The following is a 22,880-nucleotide window of genomic DNA, read 5'->3' on the forward strand; positions in this document are numbered from 1 at the left end:
AAATGCCTTTATACTGAATAATAAATTCACCTAATTTATAATCAGTGCCAATGTTCAGTCCAAATGCAGGAGGAAGCCCTTTAGAAGTGCCCTTTATTTAGAGAGGCAGAAATGAGTGGTGTGAAAGTTAGACTGTTGAATGAGCATGTAGCTTTGACAAAAATTCTTGTAGAAGACAAGAATTTTTTAAAAAGTTGGCATAAAATGTTAAAGCACATTGTCAGTTAATGTAATCGTCTATGCCGAATCGTCCCCATTTTTATTTGATGTCAGGGCTGCCATATTAGACCTTTAATCCTTCTTGAATTTCCCTCGGGATCAATAAAGTATCTATCTATCTATCTATCTTTCTATCTATCTATCTAATCCAAACATAACCAAGTATATAACCTTAAAGCAGCAATATGTTACTTTTCAGTTGATTCTGGTGAAAGATAATTTATTGTTGAGTTTTCTGACACTTTGAGTTGATGGCATCTCTATTGTGTGTGTGTGTGTGTGTGTCTAATTATATAATTATTATTACCATTATGAAATGTTTTCTCAGCATGTTTTATGTTGAAAGTCTAATCAATGCAAGGCGCTGTGTATTTATCATTGCTAATGTTACGGGTCCCGGGCTCGGTGACCACGGTCCTCTTTGTCCTCTTTTTTTTTGCAGAGGACAACATAAAAACGCAAAATATAGTTTCTCCTAATTATTAGTGTTCCCTGCACTGTTGAAGTGACAACAAAATAAGGTTGGCTTATTGTGTAGAATACCAAATATGGTTCCCGTATTTGAGTGTACCACACTAACTTAACTGCAGAGCATTGTAGTTTGAAGCTTAGGGCCAAGCGACTATATTTGATAAATTAGGAGTGAGACTGTGTTTGTGTCCAGGAAGTCTGCAAGAAGTTAGTGGTATGTTGTTAATGCTCAAATTCATAACTGACATTCCCTTAATGAACAACACTGACTTTTGCAGACATTTAGTATGGAGACATCTCTCATCTGAGGTCGGTTTGGCCTTGTAGTGTCAAAATGTATGTGATAAAAGTGTGAATAAAAGTGGAGAAGCTATTTAGTGTTTTGATTGATGCTTTGGAATGTGCTTCCATAACTAACATAGGCAGTCTTTGGGAAGTATGAGTCTCGTTGTATTTCAAGGGCACCATAGAGCACCAGTGAAGCACAGAGAGTTAGAACTGAGCCACTGAGTTGTGTTAGTGTCACAGAATAAAAAACATTCACAAGAGTGATGAGAACACAGCCGAGGCCTGCTGACCATTACATAAAGGGGAGAAAGAGAATATTTCTTACTTCTCAATCCAACACCTGCTCTCATTCCTCTTTTCAGCACCACATCATCTCTCATTGATAGAGTATAATCAGGAAGTCAAGTTGCTAATTTTCTAAGCACACCTTTTGGTGCCCATTCAGTGTTGGGGGAGAAAATTACAGAATAGCTCCTTCCTAATAGCTTACCATTGGGCTGCAAAGAGGAGGGGTAAGAGATAAAAACAAGAGAGAGGAAGAGGATGATTGCCCAGCTGAGTGACGCTGGCGTCCGGTGGCGTGAATATGTTCGGCTGGCTCAGCTCCATCGCCAATTGTGAGGGCAGATGTTGCTGTGGGCCTTCAGGCGAGGCCACGAGAGCCATGGCTGCTGCCCAACCAGCTGCCATTCGAGTGTCACTCCACATCCACTGTGAGGGATAGGAGTCAAACTGGGCTTGACCAGAAGGGCCCAGGGTGTGCTTCACACCATGTGTTGCGACAAAAGGCCGGGTGGTCTGCCATCACGGTCGAGGCTGCCAGTGTATTTCAGGAGGATGTAGAGGGTGGGCGGGCTGAGGGGGTGCTGACAGAGACAAATGGCTGAGCAGAGTGTCGGTCACAGGATGCAGCTGCTGCACATCAATCGCTTCCTCATCACAATTAGAATGGCTGCTGGCTTCAGCATCAAGTAGCAGGGACGGAAACTCAAGCTTCCGTTTGGCTTATTGAAGGTTGTGAATACAAGTCTTCGAGTGAAAGACATAAAGGTTTGAGAATTCTTTCTGACAAAAACTTTCAGAACTTAACTTGGGTAGAGTCAAATGCCTTGTTTCTTTAGGCTTCTGAAAACTATGAGAGAAAAGAATTTTTGGACAATTCTTGTAAAAGGATAACACAGGCTTAAGGCCTAAGGTCTAATTTTGTTGTTGATTTGGCCATTGGTTCCATTTTTCATGATGGCACTGTACTCATCAAGTTTATCGCTAAGACTTGGGAGTGTGGTGACATTGCTGCCAAATATCCCAAAGAAATACATTCGTATTAGATGATTCTGCACCTGGTTTCCTGTGCCAGATCAGTAGTTGAACGAGGATATTGGTCAGTTATGGATGTTAAAATAGACAGGTTGAGAACTATTTAACTGTTTGACATATTCTGAGTTGTGCTCCTCTGGCTGTATTTCTCGCCCTGTCAGACTAATTTTTCAAGATCCCAGCAATTTACTTGTTGAATACAATCTTACTTTAATTGCACAATCAAAACACCGTAACAAACCAGAATTATGTTTTAAAGGTGATAGAATTGAATTGGTGAGCAATAATAAACCAAATTAAAGCTATTTTTTTTCCAGCTGCAGGAAGAAAAGTTGTGGGAGCATAAACATATAATATGTAACATATGCACAGCAATACATGTCCGATAACAGCAAGACTTTTAAGTATTTTGTTGAGTTCTGTACTTACACTATCCCAATGTTTCCAAAAATGTTCAAACCCAGAGAAATCAATAATTCGGTGCATTTCATTTGATCGTCTGTCACTATAACTTCTGAGGGGGAGATAGAAGGAGCAAGGATGGAATTCATTGAACATGGCTTAACCTACCTTGTCTCCCAAAATTACTATTATAGGCATCCAATTTCAAGAGCAAATACTGTTTATAAGGGAAACATAATTGCTGCCTGAATTATATGTGTGTGCGTGTGTGTGAAACACTACATTTATGCATGGCACTGGAGTCAGTGGGAGGTCTGGTTGGATGGTGGCTATACAAAGTGTAGGACTCTGACACCAGAAACCACAGGTTTACAGGATACAGGATTTAGGCAACAAAAGCACTTTGATGCATTTCATTTCAAGAACATAAATGAAATTTAATCAGAGACAGACATATTTTCAGTTTTTTCCTTTCTCACACACCATCGTGCTGTGGCCTTTTCTGAGTCTTTCTTCTTTTTTTTCCTTTTTTTTTTTACGAGAGACGTCCACTTTTCTTGATTTAGTCAGTGCTTTATTTTATCAGGAGGAGATTATCAGTTAAAGGAGACATCTTTTATCTTTGGGCTCGAGGGAACAGAACTTAAAAAACACAGTGCTGCGTAGATGATCTTTAGTGTTTGACCTCGTATCCTTAATCAAATTTTTTTTTGCCAGATCTTGATGTCTCTGAGGTCAGAGCAAAGTCACCCGCTTGAAGTGAATTTCACAACATGACTTAATTGATTAGGGCAGTCTGTAGGACTTCCTTTTCTTGGAAGAGGGAATTTAATTGGATGAGCAAGACATGATTATGTGAAGTGCTGATTAAATGAGAAGACCGAAACCATGTAGCCTGTCTGTTTTACTTCCCGACATTCGATCATAATCAGGGGCTTTGATGATAAAGGCGGTTACATTACTTCAACAAGCAGAGGATTATAATTTAACCAATGGAGGAACAGAATAATTAGCACCAGTTTCTTCAGGGTCTTTAGACAAAACCACAAAAAGCCAACTACAGAATGACTGACCTCAGTATGCGTCTCCAGTTTTTTTTTTGTTTTGTTTTTTTTTTTAGTTTTTCCAGCCACATTTGGGTATCTATTCCTCATGACAGAGGTTAATTTACACTGACCTATCCCTTTCCAGCTAAGGACTCCTCTGTGAGCTCAGTTCTTGAACAGTGCAGTGGTGTAGTAGTGAAAATACTGTCCCACCTCTGTGAGAGCTGTCAGCCCTCGCAGGACATAACAAATAAAAAAAAAAAAAGAAATAAAATAACCTGGATGCTGCTTTTTTAGGGTTTTACATTGCATGTGTTCAGGCATCGCAGCATTATCAAACCAAAAATCATGCCTACATTAAGCTCAGGAGACTGCACACCTTCAGCTGTCTTTTACTGACATCTGGTGGTGATTTTAAAACAAATGTAAACTTGGGTATGTTTCAGTTTCCTGCTTTAAGCAGCCGACATTTAAGATTTTATGGACCTGTATCAGTACGGATGTACTGTTCATTCAGCTTCACCCTCAAATTAGTTAAAATACTGAATGGAGGCTGTCCTGTTGGTCCATTCAGCTCCAAAGGTCCATGCTAAAATTTGAATGAACAAAATGTTGATTTCCATGCTACCACTGGAGAATATAATGTTCCAGGCCGGCTCAGTAGTGCAGTGGTTAGCACTGTCACCACAAAGCAAGAAGGTTCTGGGTCCAAACTCTGTTCCCTCTGCAACTGTGTGGAGTCTGCATGTTCTCATAATGCAGGTACTCCGTATGCAAGCTGGGTTAGTTGGTAACCTCTACCTGCAGGTGTGAATGAATGTCACAAAAAATCAGTTCATCACAGCCCTGCAACTTTGAAGTATTACCTGGTTCCAGGTTCGCATGTCCAGGGGGCCCCACTCCTGTCATCTTCATTTCATTTTTTTTCTTGTGGCTGCAAGCTATGTAAATCCCATTTCACTCTACTTTTGTAAGCCTATAATGATGTTATGCTACAACAGAGACTGAATGAAGCACTAAAGTCTTGTGCTTGCTCTCACTGGCAAGACAGTGAGCCTACTTACCACTTTGAATTAAATTTGTTGTTTTAGCACAATAATCAGAGCACTCACATAAAGAACATAAACAATAAGAATTTTTTTTCGGATTAATAAAGTTCCATCTTATCTTATCTTATCTTATCTTATCTTATCTAACACTACCAGAGTGTTAAATATGTTTGGAATTTATGAATGATTATTTGTCAGCGTCAGTCAGCGGGGCGGGCACGTATAAACAGCTGTTTGCTAGCTCACTCTAGAGCTGTCCTGGGTTCTGAAACAAGTGATAAGCAAGTTCCAACTTCATTTGGAAGAAAACACAAACAAGTTTGCCCAAACACGTTCTCCATACATGTCCCTGTTGTCCATTTGTGTAAACCCTCATTTGGACCCTTTGTCCCCGTCCTTTGTCCCCGTCTGTGTTCTCCAAGCTGGGCTGCTGCCGCTGTCCCTCTGGCCAGGCCATCTCCCAGTCCTGGTGAAAAAACACTTGCATTTGAAATCAGAAGTTAGAGCGAAAGCAAAAACAAAAATAATGGCTAAAATTTATATACAGTGAAACAAAACTGAAAAATAAAAGACTGCATTAAATAAGTTGACGGGTTGACGGGTTACTCATTCAATTCAGTCCCTCTGTAAAAGTATGCAAGTATATCACAAATAACAATTAGACAGGCGTAAGAGTAGCACAAGGTAAAGTTAAAGTTAAAGTTAAAGTGACATATTTTGTCATTGGAGGGAACTCACTCCAACGAAATTTGTTCTCTGCATTTAACCCACCCAAGTGACGTGCACACACACACAGCAAACCCGGGGCAGTGGGCGACCGCGTGCAGCGCCCGGGGAGCAGTGGGGGTTAGGTACCTTGCTCAAGGGTACCTCAGCCATGGACACCGGGACGGGGAATCGAACCAGCGATCCACCGGTTACGGGTCCGACACCCTAACCGCTGATCCACGACTGGTCAATATACACATATTTAACAGATGTCACAGACGTTTCAGTTGACCACAACGAACTGCAAATCTCTGGAGCCTGTTAGCAATGATCTATCATTAAATTTACATGCAGATAAAGCCAGAATAAATGACTTTTAAATTTGCCAGCTTAACCAAGGGAAAGAAAACATCACAGCACATCTTACCAGCACAGGAGCTGTCCAGTTTTGCTGGGAATTTGAAGAAAGCAGTTAACATGTCCATTCACAAATTTTCATGAATTAGGCTATCCAATAATTCATTAATATATCAATCTTCCAGTCTGTTTTCTAGTAACTCATCAATATATACTATATGGTCCTCGAATCATAGTTATTCAGGAATCACTCATTAAAGATTCATTAAATATCAGGTCGATCCTGTTATATTCCTGACATGTTCCTTAACTGTAACTACACACATTTTTTTTTCTTGTTATTGTAAAGTCTTAATAATCACCATTAACTTTTAAATATATAGTGTTACAGCAGGCCATTGTCACTGCCAAAATGCAATACTGGGAGGTATTACTTCGGATGCTCATAGAGTAGCTTACTGTATATGTCAATGTATGGCTGTCAAAGCCAAAATATTAGATAAAAGTATATATAGTATATATATATATAAGTCTATAAGTCTAGTATATATATGCAATATGTGTACATAAGGTACATATCACTTATCACATAACATTTTTTAATGCATGCAGTATAATGTTCTTTATATTAATTGTCTATCCAGTACGGCAAGCTGCTGGACTCAAGCTTGAGACAGGTGAGTGCTAATCACTCAATGAGCAGGTTAGACAAATGCATTATATATTCTATTCTATTCTATTCTATTCTATTCTATTTGTGTTTGAGGATTGCATCTGACTCCAAATATTGAATAAAAATGTTGTTGTAACAAAACAAGTTTAATTACTTTGGTTTTTACCAAAATACTGCAGCTTCCAAACAGTCTTTTGCCTCTTTGTAGTTTGAATGCTAAATCAAGCTATCAAGTGTAATGCTAAAGTGTTTGCATAAAGCACTGAGCAAAGACTAAACTTAAATTAAGGTTACATAACCTCCTGTCAACACCTAAAATTTTATTGTTTTGTAACATTTCACATCAGACTGAGGAAGCTAACAACAAAAAATACAACACTTTGAAATACTTCCCTTGTTTATTATCAGCCATTAGTCAAATACATATAAACAAACAGTAGGAAAAGGACAGAATCAGCGACTTTTTTCACAAGGTTATCAATATCGCTTTTAGCACACCCCATTCACACCTGCAGTTTTTTCTTTCTTGTTTTTTTTTTCTTTTTTCTTTTTGCGCAACATCTTGTGTAGTAAAAAAAGCAAACACGTTATGGTACATGAACAATAAATTAAAAAAGAAATATTTAGCACTTTATTTACAACTCATATTCCAAGAAATATAAAATAAACATTCCATTAACTTACTAGTAACAAACTCCACAGAATATTAAACTGCTGCTCTCTGGCAATGATATCATGTCTTCATTATTCATACATATTCATAATACACTGTTCACATTAGGTGACTGGATTTCTAGCTTAAATCGATCAGAATTGGATGGTTTCAAATACTCTGGTAAAATGATTCTTTCTGAACATTTTTTTTTTATTAGTAGAAAAGCTTCTGGAAAGGACTTTGCACCATTCTGGGACACTAAAAAGTCAGCTGTAGAGTGATGCAGCTGTTTGAGGGCTGAAAGCTGTTCAGAACAGGGAGATCACAACAGTCACTCTCTGGATAAGGTCTCTCTGAGGTGCATGGCTGAAGAGTTCACTTGGGTGAATGTCATTAAACACCAGAATGAGTAAATAACGACTGGTTTTTCTGTAGCTTTGAAAAGGGGGAATTCTAAATCTGGAATGTCTAAAGAACATTGTTTGTTTCCGGGTGTACAGCATACAACAACAGACTAGATTTTGGGTCAGTTTAAGTTGACAGAGACAGGATAGCTCATGAAGACCTGCTGGGAAAATAATAACAGATTAATAATTTAAATCTACAACTGTAGACTTGTTGTAAAACAAATAATAATAATAATTCATATTAATCATAATATCATGGATAAGGATAAAGTTTCTTTTGAGCATTAGTAAAGTACCAATATAGTAAAGCCATTAAAAATATGACAGCCTTTATACAAGGTGCCACATAAGAAAGTGGAAGGAATAAGAATTCTGGCTGCACCCCAATTCTGTGCCCTGATCCTTTGAAGGTGAGTTCTTTGGAGAACCTGAGAGACAGGCTGGATCTGTCCAAATGAAATAGTCTAGCCTTCCTCCAGTGTTAGGGAGAAGGACGGAAGGATGTCCAAGAGATCAAAACTGATGGTTCATTTGTGTAACCTGGCCTCACCCTGAAAGATGTAAAAAAATAAATAAATAAATACCACTGATACAATTGGGATCTGTGATACTCAAGTTGAAAGTGGAACATTTCAATAAAGAAATGATGGCCAACAAATAAGTGAAGCACCAGTGGGAGATGTGTTATCTGTACCTGTGATGAACAGTGTGTCCATCTTTTCTGTCCACCAGATTTAGGAAAAAGAAAGCTAAATTTTTAGAGGAGCCTTTGGATCAGAAGTCTCAGCCAAGTCCATCAGACTTTCCAAACGGCAGGTTATACTAGAAAAGAACTAGTCCATAAGATGTGTAGTCTCACAACGTCAAAAATCAAAAGTCTGTATAACAGCTTTAAAACAGCCACACTCGAAGGCGAATGAAAAGCTGAGCACTGTGGATAGGAGGAAGCTGAGAATTCTAGGGACAACAGCACACATTTTCAAAGTCTCTCGTGGAAGACATTCATAGTGTGCTTTATTGTACAACTGAAAAATGACAGCTATGGTTATGTAAAGAAGGAAGAAACTTTTTATTCCTTCCTTTTAAAGACAGGAGAGAAGCTTAAACCTTTTCTCCTTTCTCAGCTTCACATAACTGAACAATGACTGTGTAAAGTCTACATCATTGTCTTAAAGGTTGTTTTGGAAATTTACTGAACTGGACAGGAAATGTGCCTCACTCAGTCCAGCATCGGAAACATGAAGGTGTTAGGTCACGTGATCAGCAGTTCTGACATGCGCCTTGAAGGCCTTAGTATGCTTCAGGCTTAGTGCTTGTCAGATTGGGTCTGAAAATCTCTTTGTGATGTCTGAATCGGGGAGGCTATGGCCCACTGTTTCTGGAATTTTCTGAAAGTCACAAGCTCTCCCACTTTATCCAGCCACTGGCCCAGTGTGTGGATGTTCGAACTGCTTTCTTAGCTCTTTTTTTTGTTCTTCATACAACTCCTTCTGTCACTTGTTGAGTTTGCGACCAATCCCTATTCATCGTCTACAAAGACACACAAAAGACCAAATGACTACGACACCAGTCTCTTCACACTTTTCATATTTGGATATTTCTCTCATACTCTGAACTCCTTATTTTAAATAGCCTCAAAGATTAATCTGCAGACTCAAATGTCACAGAATTTTTGTACATTTAAACCCAAGATTAAATTATCATCCATCTTCTGGTTTTGTTTCCCTTTTCTTCTTATCAAACTTAAAGGGGTTTCATATAAGAAGGGGTTTCTTTCTCGTACAGTCTGAGTAGATGATGGTAATGCATATCATTAATTTGCAAAAGAAATAAATCACAGTCAAAAAATTGTAAATGAACATGTTTGGAACATGTAGCTGTACATACTAGAAAGGTAAAGTTGAGATCACAGAAAAAAAAATCCTATTTACATTACGTCCCATCATATCATAAGATGTAACATAACATAAGAGGTAATAGAAGAAAAAATATTAACAAACATTGGTGAGTTCTGTTTGCAAAAAAAGTCTACTTTTTTTTACATTTCTAGCACAAGACTGTACACCATCTTGTATTGAGAGGCAGTTTCCTATGGCAAAAGCTAGACATAAGTACATATCATGCTGCACTAATATAGTGCAAAATTATGCCTGAAAAATAGAAGGGAGAGGCAGGCAAAAGTGATGGTGGCACTGGGAATTGACCCTTTGCTCTCTGGTTTTATCTTTTCTCGTAGGATGGACATAGGCCACAATAACACAGAAAAAATTTGAATGTTCTTGATGTCCTAAAGAGATGATCCCAGCCGGCCATGACAAAATTATCAAAAAGATCTATGAAGATTTGTGCTTTCAGAGCAAAATCTTTGTTTTGGGATAATCCACTTCAATGACCGCTTCATCATTTGGATGTTATCGGCAGTAGTAGATGGCAAAGAAGCAAAGGCAGACTTCCAGCAGAAGATGAAGAATTCATGAAGGCTTTTGTGAAACAAAGTATCGAAACAGAAATTAAACAAACAACGGGAACATCAAGGCTGCTAATGACATGGATTCAGTGTCTTGATCCTTGAGGTTTCTCTTTCTGTCAGAATCATCTTCCCAGGGTGTCCACCTGTAGGTTGAACAATGCCCAGCGGCAGCCCTGACATCAAGGGGTTTCAACGGAAACCCGACGTGTCCTGCAGTAGGACAAATGTCTGTAGGTCAGTGTGGTCGGCAGGAAGTTTCTACATGTCAGCATCTCCGTCGTAGGCCAAAGTCAGCGGCTTCAGTCTGTTGTTCATCTGCCGTCGCTGCGGCCTCTTTGGCTTTTTGCTATAGGGCAAACAAACAGTAGGAGAAAAATGTTACAACTGTTCAACCACTGTTTTCCTTTAACCCTTTCCCAACAAGAGTAAGATGTGAGAGTCGCAGTGCTGCAGAAGATCAGTCACAATGTTTCCATGGTCCTGGCTTGTCTCTGGTCAGCTTACCTCATTAATGGGCCATGCCACTGTCTTTTCTGTCTTTTCAGAAAATTTACATTCCATTGACACATTTTCTATGAATATGTTTATTATTTGTTTTGGAGCTAGTCCTACAAATTTAACATTAAAACATCTTATTTACCTACCAAACTCATTTTGTGGTCTGCTAACGCTGTGTATTCACTGTTGTTAAGGGAACGATTGTTTTCATGGCTAAAGCAAAGGCAATTTTGTGCTGCACCTTCCTTGTTTATGAAAGAAAATAACCTCATTAGGTAATTGTAAATATAAACATGACACGATTTTGACCAATTGATGAATAACACAACAGCACATTGACACTGTGCTGGGTGCCACAATAAAGATGAAGAAGGAGCTCAGGGGGTCGCCATTTGGACAATGATGATGATGTTATCATTGCTGTGCACCACTTTGTGGAGGTCCAACATGATGGCTTGTACAAGGAAGGGATCTGTATACTGCATAACTGCTGGACTAAGTGTGTAAATGTGGGAGGGGCAAAATAAATGTGCTAGGTTTTCTAAAATTGAATCCTTGAGTTTATCAGTCACCCATCACGCCCATCATACCAGCATGTAGGGCCAGCGTTAAAGCCACATGTTTTAAGACTGTGGGGGACGAGGAAGACGGAGCCAAACCTACACCCTTTGCTGGGAGGAGGCTAATCACTGCACCCCTGTGCCACATCACACAGATTCTGTCTGCACCACCAAAACTCCGAAAATAGGCTCCGAAAATATACTTTGTCACTGTTAAAATGAGACCTGTGGACGAGATTTTAAACAATATTTTGCATAAATGGCTTTATCCACTTAAAAGGGCACAGAAATGGATGAGAATGGCAGCGTCAACATGAAATGAGTATGGATGGACACAAGATGGCAGCAGAGGAAAGAAATTAACATTATGACAGGCATATCCAGGGACCCTGAATCCTGATTTTTTAATAAAGAATCAGTAGTAAGGACACTAAAGTCATGGCCGCTATATTTTTTGTAATATATTAACTGTTCACTCTGTGAGTATTTAATTTGCTCTTTGCAACAGCAACAATCTAAATAGTACAGAATTCATTATTTTTCAAAGAGAATTCGATTAGATAACAAACTCAGAGCAGACAGTGGGAAATTTCACATTTCCCAATTAGTGGTAGTAGTATTAGCAGTAGTAGGTGCAGCAGTAGTGACAGCTGTAGTTCTGCTAGTGTATTAGACACAGCAGCAGTAGTAGTAGTAGTAGTAACAGTGTTTTCAATTGAGAGTTAATCTGCATGCTGCTTTAAAACTGCAGGCAGCCAGACAAGGATTTACTTAATTTCTAATACAACTGACAAACTTTTAACTATTTACTAATATGACTAAATATCAGACATTGTTGGCTTCAGCCTTATTAATCCTCAAAAGAATAGATGGGAAGTTAGATTATTTGTTAAAGGGCAAAGCAGTGATGTGCAGTCTGCAGTTTGTATTGACAGAAAAAGCCTGCAGCTCTGTGGTGGGCTTGACAGAAGCTGAACTGCTCACCTACAGAAAGTGATCCACTGAAAGTGAGTGAACAGGCACTGGAGGTGTTGGGCACAAATGAATGTCAGGTGCAGTGAGTTACAAGAGGGTGAGGTGACACCCTGACTAAGAGATGAAAGTTTCAATGTGAGGCGGTGGGGGAGGTAGTGGCTGCTGGTGATGCTGTGGTTGTGGTTGCGATCCTGCAGGCTGTTGGAGCAGTGCCTCATATTCCTGCTGCTCTTGTTGCTGTTGCTCTTGTTGTTGTTGTTGGAGCTGGCTGTGCCGCTGTAACTCGTCTTGTTCTAGTTTCTGGCAGGCGGGACAGGTGTAAGGCACAGTGTAGCTGTTTGGGTCCATCCAGTAAACCCCGTCTGAGGGGGACTTGGATCTCGGCTTGCAGCAAAGGCAACAACCACAGTAACTGAGCAGGGAGTATGAGGGTGAAGGTGGAGACAGAAAAACAAGAAATGAAGGTGACAAATGATAAGAGAACTCAAAGGAAAAATAAAACATGAAATGAACTGAATAAATGAATCAACATAAGTCGTGATATAATGGAGCTTACAATAAAAATTCTAGATCATAGTATCAGATTGATGTTCTACTCCAGACTGGGGTTAATAAAGCCCAGGACTCACAAAAATTAAATGATTAAAGCAGAGCTGATAAAAGGTAAACTGAAAGGGTTCTTGATTAGATAAAGCTCACTCTAAATAAATATCTTCATGATACTTGAATGTACACCTTTGACCCCTCAGTGAGCTGCTCCACTCTCCTCCAGAAGGTGCATTTGAAATGTGACCCTGCTGCCTCCTAAACAACCCCCATGAGTGTTTTTCCTGACCACACTGTTCACCTCGGATGCTGGTTTTAAAAATGGTAATAAAACTCATCAGAACAACAGTCAGTTTCATCTCTATAGCCATTGATTTTAATAAACTCTGAACTCTGGCTTGACTAATCCTGAGATCTGAAACTCAATTTCAGAGCAGCCTATTAGAGTTTTATCGGTAAATTATGAGTATGTCTGGGTTAAGCTCGTGCATGAGAAATGAAAAAGAGACATCATAAGTGGAGCTCCGATAGGACGATTCACCGTGGCAACAGGTACAGAGCCAGAGCAGAGCCAGGTGAATTAATATGAATGCGTACCAATGCAGACTGTGACATTTATCTTTAAAAAACATAGCAGAAGCAGTGAAAGGAGCCCGAACTGGAGTGGGGAAAGGACCCAATAAGTTAATGTTAAGTTAAAGTTCATCCATCATTTACCATGCTTAAAGGATGATGAAGTGCTGGAATCTTAGTTTGTGACAATCATGTTACTGATATGCACTTAGAAAGGTGTCGGGGTTAAAAGTAAGAGTGAATTTTTACACATTTAAAATTCTGTCAAATCACATTAAGTCTAAGGATATGCTTCCTACATTCATAAACTGGCTTTGAAACTACACTTAATCAAGTTTTAGATTCTTAACACTAGAACTACCGAGGCAGTCATTTTGACTGCTTTCAAAATTTGCAACGTCATAACTTGGTTTAAAAAAAACCTATGTACCAATAGGACCCTGACTTTTCCTAAATATGTGAATATTTTATTCTAACATTGTTTTATCATTAAAATTTCAAAACACAAAAGAGATCTGAGTATTACTACCTCGAATGACCATAGCAGTCAAATTGACTGCATGCTTTCTACAGGGGGTGTCATATTTCACTATTTGCTACATTTGCCTCCAAGTAATTTACAAAACAGCATGATTTTCTGATAGACAGTTTTTTGGTCTATCAAGTGTGCCATAAATTGGAAAAGGCCTGGTAAGATGAATATTCCATGAAATAAAACTAATTAGGCTATAATGTTTTGGTGACAGTGGAACATCCTGAAACTTCAGCGGTACCTACTGTGTCAACCACAAGAGCACTCAGCCTGCCATTGGATGACGAAGCTGTCCCACAACCTTCAGCACAGAGGCATGAAACAGCGAAAGATGGCACAGTGTGGACTGTAATACAGTCAGGTGAAAACAGTGGAAGGCGTCAGAGTCATAATGTTTTTACAGAAGCTTCAGGCCCCACAGCACATGCCAAACGCAACATTGAGGATGCCCTCACCTCTTTTCTGTGTTTGGTTGATGATGCCATGCTGAAACACATCAGGGCCTGCACTGTTGCTGAGGCACACAGAGTCAGAGAGGAAAGTTCATGGGATATGACTGTCGATGAGCTAAAGGCCTTCATTTCTCTAATCTACATTCTTGGTGCACAAGGTGGAAAAGGCCTGGACTTGGCGAGCTTTTGGTCAGCTGACTGGGGCTGTGCATTTTTCAAGGATACCATGTCCCGAAACAGATTCCAGGAAATCTTACGATTCCTGCGTTTTGACAAAAAGGAGACGAGACGCACACGTCTGCAGGAGAACAAGTTTTCCCTGGTATCTGAAGTTTGGGAGAGATTTGTCCAGAACTGCATCACTTGCTACAAACCAGGTGCTGATATAACTGTTGATGAGCAGCTCTTCCCAACAAAAGCAAGGTGCAGCTTCATCCAGTATATAGCTAGCAAACCTGATAAATTTGGTATCAAGTTCTGGCTTGCTGCTGATGTTGATACCAAATACATGCCAAATGCTGCACCATATCTGGTCAAAGATGAGACACGGAGGCCAGGACAGCGACTGGGAGACAGTGTGGTGTTGAAACTGGCTGAGCCTTTCCTGGGGAAGGGGAGAAACATCACCACTGATAATTTCTTTACTTCCCTTGAACTTGCCAAGGCACTAAAGGCCCAGAAAACCAGCCTGGTTGGTACAGTAAATAAGAGCAGACGAGAGCTTCCTCCATCTGTAAAGGAGCAAAGGGCCCTGCACACCACAGAGGTGCTGAAATGTGACAGTGCAACCCTAACAGTGTATCAATGCAAACCAAGGAAAAATGTCTCCATTCTAAGCACTGTCCACACAACTGTCAACATCACAAGTGGCCGTAAGGCTAAACTGTTACATACGAGACTGTTACATACTACAACAGAACCAAGGTTGGAGTAGATGTGCTTGATCAAATGGCGAGGAAATACTCAGTGAAAGCACCTACACGAAGATGGCCACCAGCGGTGTAATTGCAGAGAAGTTGTGTTATGTGTCAATTAAATAAATAAAACACTCAATCATTATAATTTTCATGTGTGTTTTTACCTATTTCACCAATTTATTCTTGTTGTTTTTAATGTTTTTAATGATAATCCAAATTATATACAAATAATGTCCAAGCAGTCAAAATGACTGCCACGGTCGTTCTAGTAGTTGCAGAATTCTGGTAGACCGAGTGTTAAAGGTGTTTCAGCTGCACCACAATTCATCCTCACTCAGAAATATTCTCATGATAACCAACATGATGCGCTAACTATGACAGGAGTGTTCCAACCAGTCACAGCATGACAACTGATTGTTTATTATTTGGTGTCTTCTGCATCTAAAGCACCATACAAATGTGTTCAATTCAAGCAGTGAGTACAACAGTAATGTGAGGAAAATGTTTTAGTGTGGAGCAGTTGCCTTAATGTCCACATAGTCACAGTCTTATAAAGGACATGTAGGTTAGAGATTTTATGCTGAACAATAAATCTATAATGCTGACAAATCACTGTCTCAGTCTTTACATTATTGACAGACTCATCATAAAAGCTGACATGTAAAAGATAATCCTTTTGTGTAACCAGGATTTTGTTTCTAAAGATGCAAACATCTGCAAATGAATGCATTTCAACATGTGCTTTGGCACCAGCCAATACTGAATGAGGAAATGAAACAGTGTGTCTGACAGCTGCTTCAGGCTCAGCAGGAGGGAAGGAGTGAGCGAGAAAGTCAGAGCTTGGTGAGGACGAAGAGCCACGGAGCACAGTGACTGGCCCAGAGTTTAAAGGAACTGCTCACTCCAAGAAGAAGATTCAGTAATCATCTACTCAACCACAGTCGGGTGAATTTTCCCAAGTCACAAAACATTCCTGGAGCTTCACAGTAAAACAGCATTGCAGGATTCTCCTAAACAACTGAAAAAGCTGGTGACTTGTTTTAAAACATTAAAGGTTCCAAATAATGTCTTCAATTTTTTGGGAATTTTTTTTATTTTTTAATGTAAGACTTTATCTTATTTCTCAGACTTGCAAAAGCTCTCCAGAACACAAAAATTATTAATTCTGTTTTTCTGGGTCATATACCCCACAATGTGTCAAACTAACCGCCATGTGTACAATTGGTGACAATGTCCATTAAATTCTAAATAACACCTGCCTTAACTGATGGGCTGGCTAATCAAACAAAATCTGTTATTGCACCTTGGCAAAATTGTGATGAAGTTCATAAATACTTTCATCAGCTGTGCTTTGGTCTTTCAAGTTTTGAGAGTTCTCCATTTACCCACAGACCGTCCCTATCAGAGGAACAGTACTGAATGCTATGCTAGGAAAGCTTTGTTGACCCTCAGCCATGTTTTCTCTAAACAGATGGGTCTTTTCTTTGTCATGAGCTCCATTATTTCACTGAATTTGGGTGAATGATGGCATGAATGGTAACTAGTGTGATGACAGAAGGAAAACACAGGGCAGGGACACACAGTAATAACATGTAAGCGCCGGTACGTTACCATGCTAAGTATGTCATGGAGATTATAAAGACGAGCAGAACAAATGCTCCTGCTGCTACTCCATATACCCAGGTCTTCAGCTTCCCATCTGCACAGAGAATCACACACAAACACATCGTGAGGCTTCATTTCCTTGTGGAAGCTGAAGGGGGCGGTAGAGTTGTACACATAACACAGAATGGAATTCAGCAACATTTTTCTGCCACACTTCACCGCGGAAATAATCGTTGGTAACTAAGTCATCAATGTAAGACAAAGGTGCACAGATCTGCAATACAGAGCCTTTAACACCAGCGTACAGGAGAGAATGGCAGTACAGATGTTGAGTGTAAAACGGGTTGTACACGTCAATCTAAAAATATGCTGTGATGATGAAGTGAGTATTAATGAGAAGAGATAAAAAAATATATATACATGTATCTATATATAGAAATATATACACCGACACATGTATGTTCTCTCTACATATGGAGCCTCCTTCTGGAAGCTTCTCATCCTAAAAGCAGCTGGTTGTGCAATATTTGATCAGAAACCATTAAAATAAGCGTATGAGTATTAGTATATTACATAAATATATCATATTATAAACTAAATTACATTATAGGCCATCATTACATTTTCTATACATATATTTGGACATTTCTTGCTGTCCATTGTTCTTCTCCTTTCCTTTCCTGCATTTTTCCATCCGTTCCTCATCTTTATTGAGCCATTCATTTACCCCTTTAATTCTTTCCTTTTTAACCCTTTTCTTGTTTTCCTCCTTTATCCCTGTACCTTCTTTCTTCCTCTTTTCCTCGTTGCTGTTTTCTCATCTTTGGTTCTTTCTTCACTTTTTTCTTCCATTCCTTCTTCTTCACCTCATTCCCTATTTTCTTCCCTTCATCCTTCCCCCTTCATTCTGGTCTTTTGCACATTTTTCCCCTATTGTTGTTTGCCCCTTATCCCTTTATTACTCTGCTTTCTGTTCACTGTTGCTGTTACTACTGTGACTTACAATCAGTCCATTCAACTATAAGGATACAACCTAAATACAACTAAAATTACAAGAACAATATAAATACATCAACTTTATTAATTAAATATGCTGAGTGCTACATTTTGAAATAATAGACAACAGTTTACTTGCAATTTGAAATTCGTCTGTCCTTCTATCATTCATCTTATTATCCCTTTGTCTTCTTTTCTCTTCTTTCCTTCCTTTCTGTTATAGGATCTTAACACTTTCTTCTGCACACAATTAGTATCTGCCATTTACTCTTCTCATTCATATTGTACTTTAATGCATTGTTTTAAAGTTTAGTTTAAAAACCCAATCAACATGTCATTCAACATTCAGGTGTCACAGACTGCACTGAGGGGTGTTACCTGGTCCGAAGGGCTGCAGGAACCAGGTGCGTCCTGCCCTGCCTGGCGTGCTGGCTTCAGGCTGGATTGGGTTGAAGGCTCGGATGGTCTTGACATCCGCCTTGTTGTCACCTGCAGTGGGGATCTCCAGCACTGGTATGACTGTACACTGGTCCAGCAGGCCGTCTGATGTCATCACTTCAGTGTAGCCCTCCTCACAGCCACACACTCCCGCCTGACACAGAATGGAGGAACACAAGGGTTTAACATGATGACATGAACAAATCAGCCTCATGCTTCTTTCCTTTTTTAGTCATAAGAAACTTTAAAGTTCTCCTTTGATGGTGAAAAACAGCACCTGTCTTCGAATTTGTGAAATAGCACTACAGAGCGACAAATCTGGATCATGTTTCCAAAAGATGACAATGAGATCCCAAAATTAAATGATTTAATTGAAGAAATCAATAATTTTGGAGGGATTAAACTTAATATGTTTTTGGAGTAAGGCTCTTCTGCAGCTTGAGCGAATCATCACATTATTCAGAAGAACTCATGGTGGACTGAAGAACTGACCAACATTAATATCCTTAGACTCACGACTAAGGGACCTGGTAAAAGCAAATCAAGAAAATAAGCCCACATAGTCTAAATAAACAAGAACAGATAAATAGAACCCACAGGGGGGAAGAAAAGACGATAAAAAACATCTTAAGGAACTTGTTGTCGCTCTCCCAAACCCTCTGCTGTTTAACATCTGTCAGTGTGCCTTCCTACTCCTTGAAAGCCTTTTTACTTTATTTTCCCTGGTATGTCTGTTGTCAACAAGCTGGGTCTGGTTGATACTAATTTAAAGCTTATCCTCTTTTCTAGATTTTTTACTAGAAAAGAGGATAAGCTTTAAACTTTACCCAGATAAGCTTTTTTTTAAACCCAGTTCCCATAACAACTTGAGTAACTGTCACTTTGATCTAAAGCATTATGAAATACTTTTAAATTGCGTTTAGTACTTCCTGTATCTAACATATACCATTACTTACAAAAAATTACATTTGCTATGTCACTTTAAATCAATTTATCAATCATTTCAGCAAGGATTTTTACTATCTTTTAAAGTCTAGAGACTAAAAAATTTCAAAATTCTTTTAGTCTCTGCTAAAAGAATTTTGAATTGCTGTATTGTTGCTACCGAACTGATCCTATAGGAGGTGTAATGGTAATTCCACTAGGTAAGATCTGCAACTTGAACAAATAATTAGAAACGCATCTTGCTAAAGGCGATGCTGACAATAAACACCAAAATGAAAACTGACATAGCATCTGTGGCAGCGCAATAGCTCATTAAAAACTAGACCTTGCCCTGTTGATGGTTCTTCATTTGGCCTGTCAATATCAGTAACGAAGACCCGATCTGGAACCCAAGTGTAAGTCTGATTGGGTATTGCCATGGGTCTTAGGTCTCTGTGGTGCAGGAAAAATGATATAGGACTTGAGTACAAAGTTGCCAGTGTAGTATCTGGAGATTTGTATGATTGATGTCTTCCTGGATTTTGCAGACTAGTACTAATGATGTTTTCCTGGGGCCCCTCAGTAAATATGACTCCAGCTCCAAAGGTATATGGGTAAGAGGAAGATGGACTTTCTCCCACCTCTCTCACCATCTCTCTCTCTGTTTTGGAAAGGTCACTGGTCAATTTCTAGATCGAGACTTTTCTATTCATGTAAACAATTAACCTATATAAGCAAGGGATTGGAGATGTTTCAGCAGCGTGATCCTCATTTGGCCTGGATCCACTCACATGCATGTACTTGATGCTGAGCTTCTTGTAATAAATTTCTTATGCAAACAAGACGGTGTCATCTTCATATCATCGCTATCCATTATACAATACCAGTGTTGATGCTCTTCTTCTGTTTAGGTCTGTTTCAGAGTTTGGCTTCTGAGACTAAATCCAACATTCAGTTCATTTTGTTGTGCAAGGCTTCAAGGTCAATAGGCCTCAGATTTGATTATTTTCAAATGTAATTCAGAAATTTCTCAGGCTTTCGTTCTTGTTTTTGTTAAAAGGCTTCACTGTTGTAGCATTTGATCTTGAAGGTGGGGGTCTAGGCCAGGTCAAATACTGTTTGGCCTATGCAGATGTCTCTTTGGGTCATCTGCATTTTGGCCACGACTGACTGTCCTCAGCTCCCTGTCTAAATGGATTTCTTTTTCTCGAATTTTGGATTAAGTCAAAAGCTTTCAGACTCCTTGAATTTGATTGACGTGGGAATACATCCTATGACAGGTCTGTTGTCACAGATCTCAAGAGTGTGTGGGCCAGGAAAATCATGGCAAAAGTCATGCAGTCTGCATTAGGCTTTCTCAACTGTAAGGGTGTTAAGAATCACACTCGTATCCTCTAAGATTGATTAGTATTTGGAAAAGGGCCCCTGATCTGATGGCAAACAATGTACAAAGCGACGTATAAGGCTGGTTGTGCTAATGTCAAAACGACACACACACAGAATCTTTAACAAACCACAGAGCACCTTTGATAAAGCTGTGATGTAGCTGTACAATCTCATTATAAAATCAGCTCAGTGCTACAGTCTGATGCTGCTGTCTGTTTTGTCAAACAGGGTGTGCGTTTGATTGTGTAGGGCGGTGTGTGTATGTATGTGTGCAGGGAAGCAACCCCTCCCCCACAGCTTTATTTTTCATTCCTGACTCCATTCATCACCCTGCAGGGGGTCCCCAGCTCATTGACAATCTCTGGAGGATAATCGGCCCCAGAAATCCCTACAAACAGTAGCTGCGTACGTCCAACAGCAGCCAGAGCTTGAAATGATGAAATAATCATTTATACGTCCTCAGTAGCAAACAAAGGAATAAAATGTGGTTCAGCTCTGTGTTATCATTATATATATACGCTCAGTCTCTTGAGGTGCTTCCTATCATGTGCATATATACACAGTATAAACTTACCCACACTACTCTAATCCTCCAGACATCTTTAGCTTCCTTCCAGCAACCACTGCTCCATATCATACAAAAACATGCTGAAACAAACAATTAATCTTCTGTTCTGCGGTGTACAGTGCCTTCTGGTGTATATCTGTGTGGCTAGGAATCATTTAAAATATTATAGTGTAAAAGTCACTGTGATACCTCAGTTTTTTGTTGAAAACCATATCAGTACTTTATTCAGTACTTGAGTTTGTTTTTGGGAAATGGTGGATTGTGTCCTTGAGGTTGGGAGCCAGTTACGGCCCCAAACAAAGGAGTTCAAGTATCATGAGGTCACTAGTGAGTGGTCTCAATTTCAATTTCAATTTCAATTTATTTATATAGCACCTTATACAATCAAAATTGTCTCTAGATGCTTTACAGAGACCCAGAGCCTGAACCTCCAAGCAAGCAGACAGTGGCAAGGAAAAACTCCCTTTTAACAGGAAGAAACCTTGAGCAGGACCCGGCTCACAAGGGAGAACTATCCTGCTGATAGTCGGCTGGGTGAAGGAGAAGAAGAGGTAGACAGGACAGAGAGGATGAAAGAGAGAGAGAGAGAGAAACATACATGCAATAAACATCATAAATTACAAAGGACAAACATGACAGGTTGTTATAATTGGAATTCTGAAGACTATGTATTGTATGTATTTGTTTTTTAGCTGATATGTTGTTTAAGTTAAGCTAAGCCTCAGCATTAATGTGGGTGTTGCATTGGACTGACTGAAGTATTCGATTTACCAGTAGACCCACTTTCAAACCCCAACCTAAAGTCATGAACAAAAAATGCTAAAATGAGTTTCCTCATCAGGATGGCTGGACCCTCGAAACAGAGTACGGAGCTCAGACGACTAGAGGGAGCTCTGAGTAGAACCACGGCTCCTTCACTGAGAACAGAGACAGTTGAGGTGGTTCAGGCCTCAGTGCTCAAGTCATCAATCAACTGATCAAAGATTAGGGACCAAGGTACAGATCAAGCATTTTTTGATAGTTTTTGAAACTTGGCACTTCACAGTACTTGATGATACAGACATAATTCACCACCAAAAGCATTTAGGTTTGAGTTCACAGAGTTCAAAACATAAACAGAGGATAATTCTTGCAACACCCTCAGGTTTGACTAAAATAATATCAGTTTGTAAAAGTATTTGGTCAGCTCTCTTTCTAATGGTGACAAGTGGTGATGTTTATCCATTGGTCTGTCCTGATCTAACATCAAGGTGTAAACAAAAAAAATCATAAAATGTGGTATGGGTATCTATAGAATTTAATTCTGTTGCTTACAATGAAATTAAGACGTGTCCCCCGTCATATCAAAATGTCCTTATACACAGAATCTCAATACATTGCCATTCAGGTTCCATGGAGTCTGAACCATTCAGATAAAATACAATCTTAAATTTTGAATTTTATTATAGTATTAATTAGGCACTTCACTGATTCACTATTGCACAACTACAAAGTTGGCAGACACACAAGAAAAACCTTCAAAAACAAGAAGCACCAGAGGCCAAGCTATCCTGATTTTTACTCCCTAATATAGGCCACCTCCAAAAACACCACAACAACCCAACCCAGTAGCATCCTTTCATTACCCGCCTCCCTGTCAGGCTCCTGCAGAGCCAGAAGAGATTATGTAACTTTCTTAATAGACTTAGACACATAGACAATTGTAATGTATTCCTGACCCTATTGTATCCAAATGCTTGAAATTGACTAAATGATGTCCCAAATAAATTTGGTAAATAATAAAGTCAATGTTAGAATTTCCAATTTGGTCAAATGGCAAATATCTGTGTATCAGTCCAGTTGATCAAC

The 22,880-nt window shown here is 39.4% G+C and overlaps 1 protein-coding gene across 1 annotated transcript in view; it reads right to left on the reverse strand.

Moving 5' to 3' along the window:
- Window positions 1-8,182: 8,182 nt before the first annotated feature.
- Window positions 8,183-22,880, reverse strand: part of LOC124074932 (thrombospondin type-1 domain-containing protein 7A-like) — an 82,058-nt gene continuing 67,360 nt past the window's right edge. The window contains exons 26-28 of the mRNA XM_046418281.1: window positions 18,095-18,308; window positions 16,727-16,814; window positions 8,183-10,408 (exon numbers count right to left, since the gene is read on the reverse strand). Coding sequence (XP_046274237.1) covers window positions 10,321-10,408; window positions 16,727-16,814; window positions 18,095-18,308 — 390 coding nt within the window. The 3' untranslated portion in view covers window positions 8,183-10,320. The remainder of the gene's footprint in view (window positions 10,409-16,726; window positions 16,815-18,094; window positions 18,309-22,880) is intronic.

Source organism: Scatophagus argus, chromosome 17, assembly GCF_020382885.2.
Source record: "Scatophagus argus isolate fScaArg1 chromosome 17, fScaArg1.pri, whole genome shotgun sequence".
NCBI classification, from domain to species: Eukaryota; Metazoa; Chordata; class Actinopteri; family Scatophagidae; genus Scatophagus; species Scatophagus argus.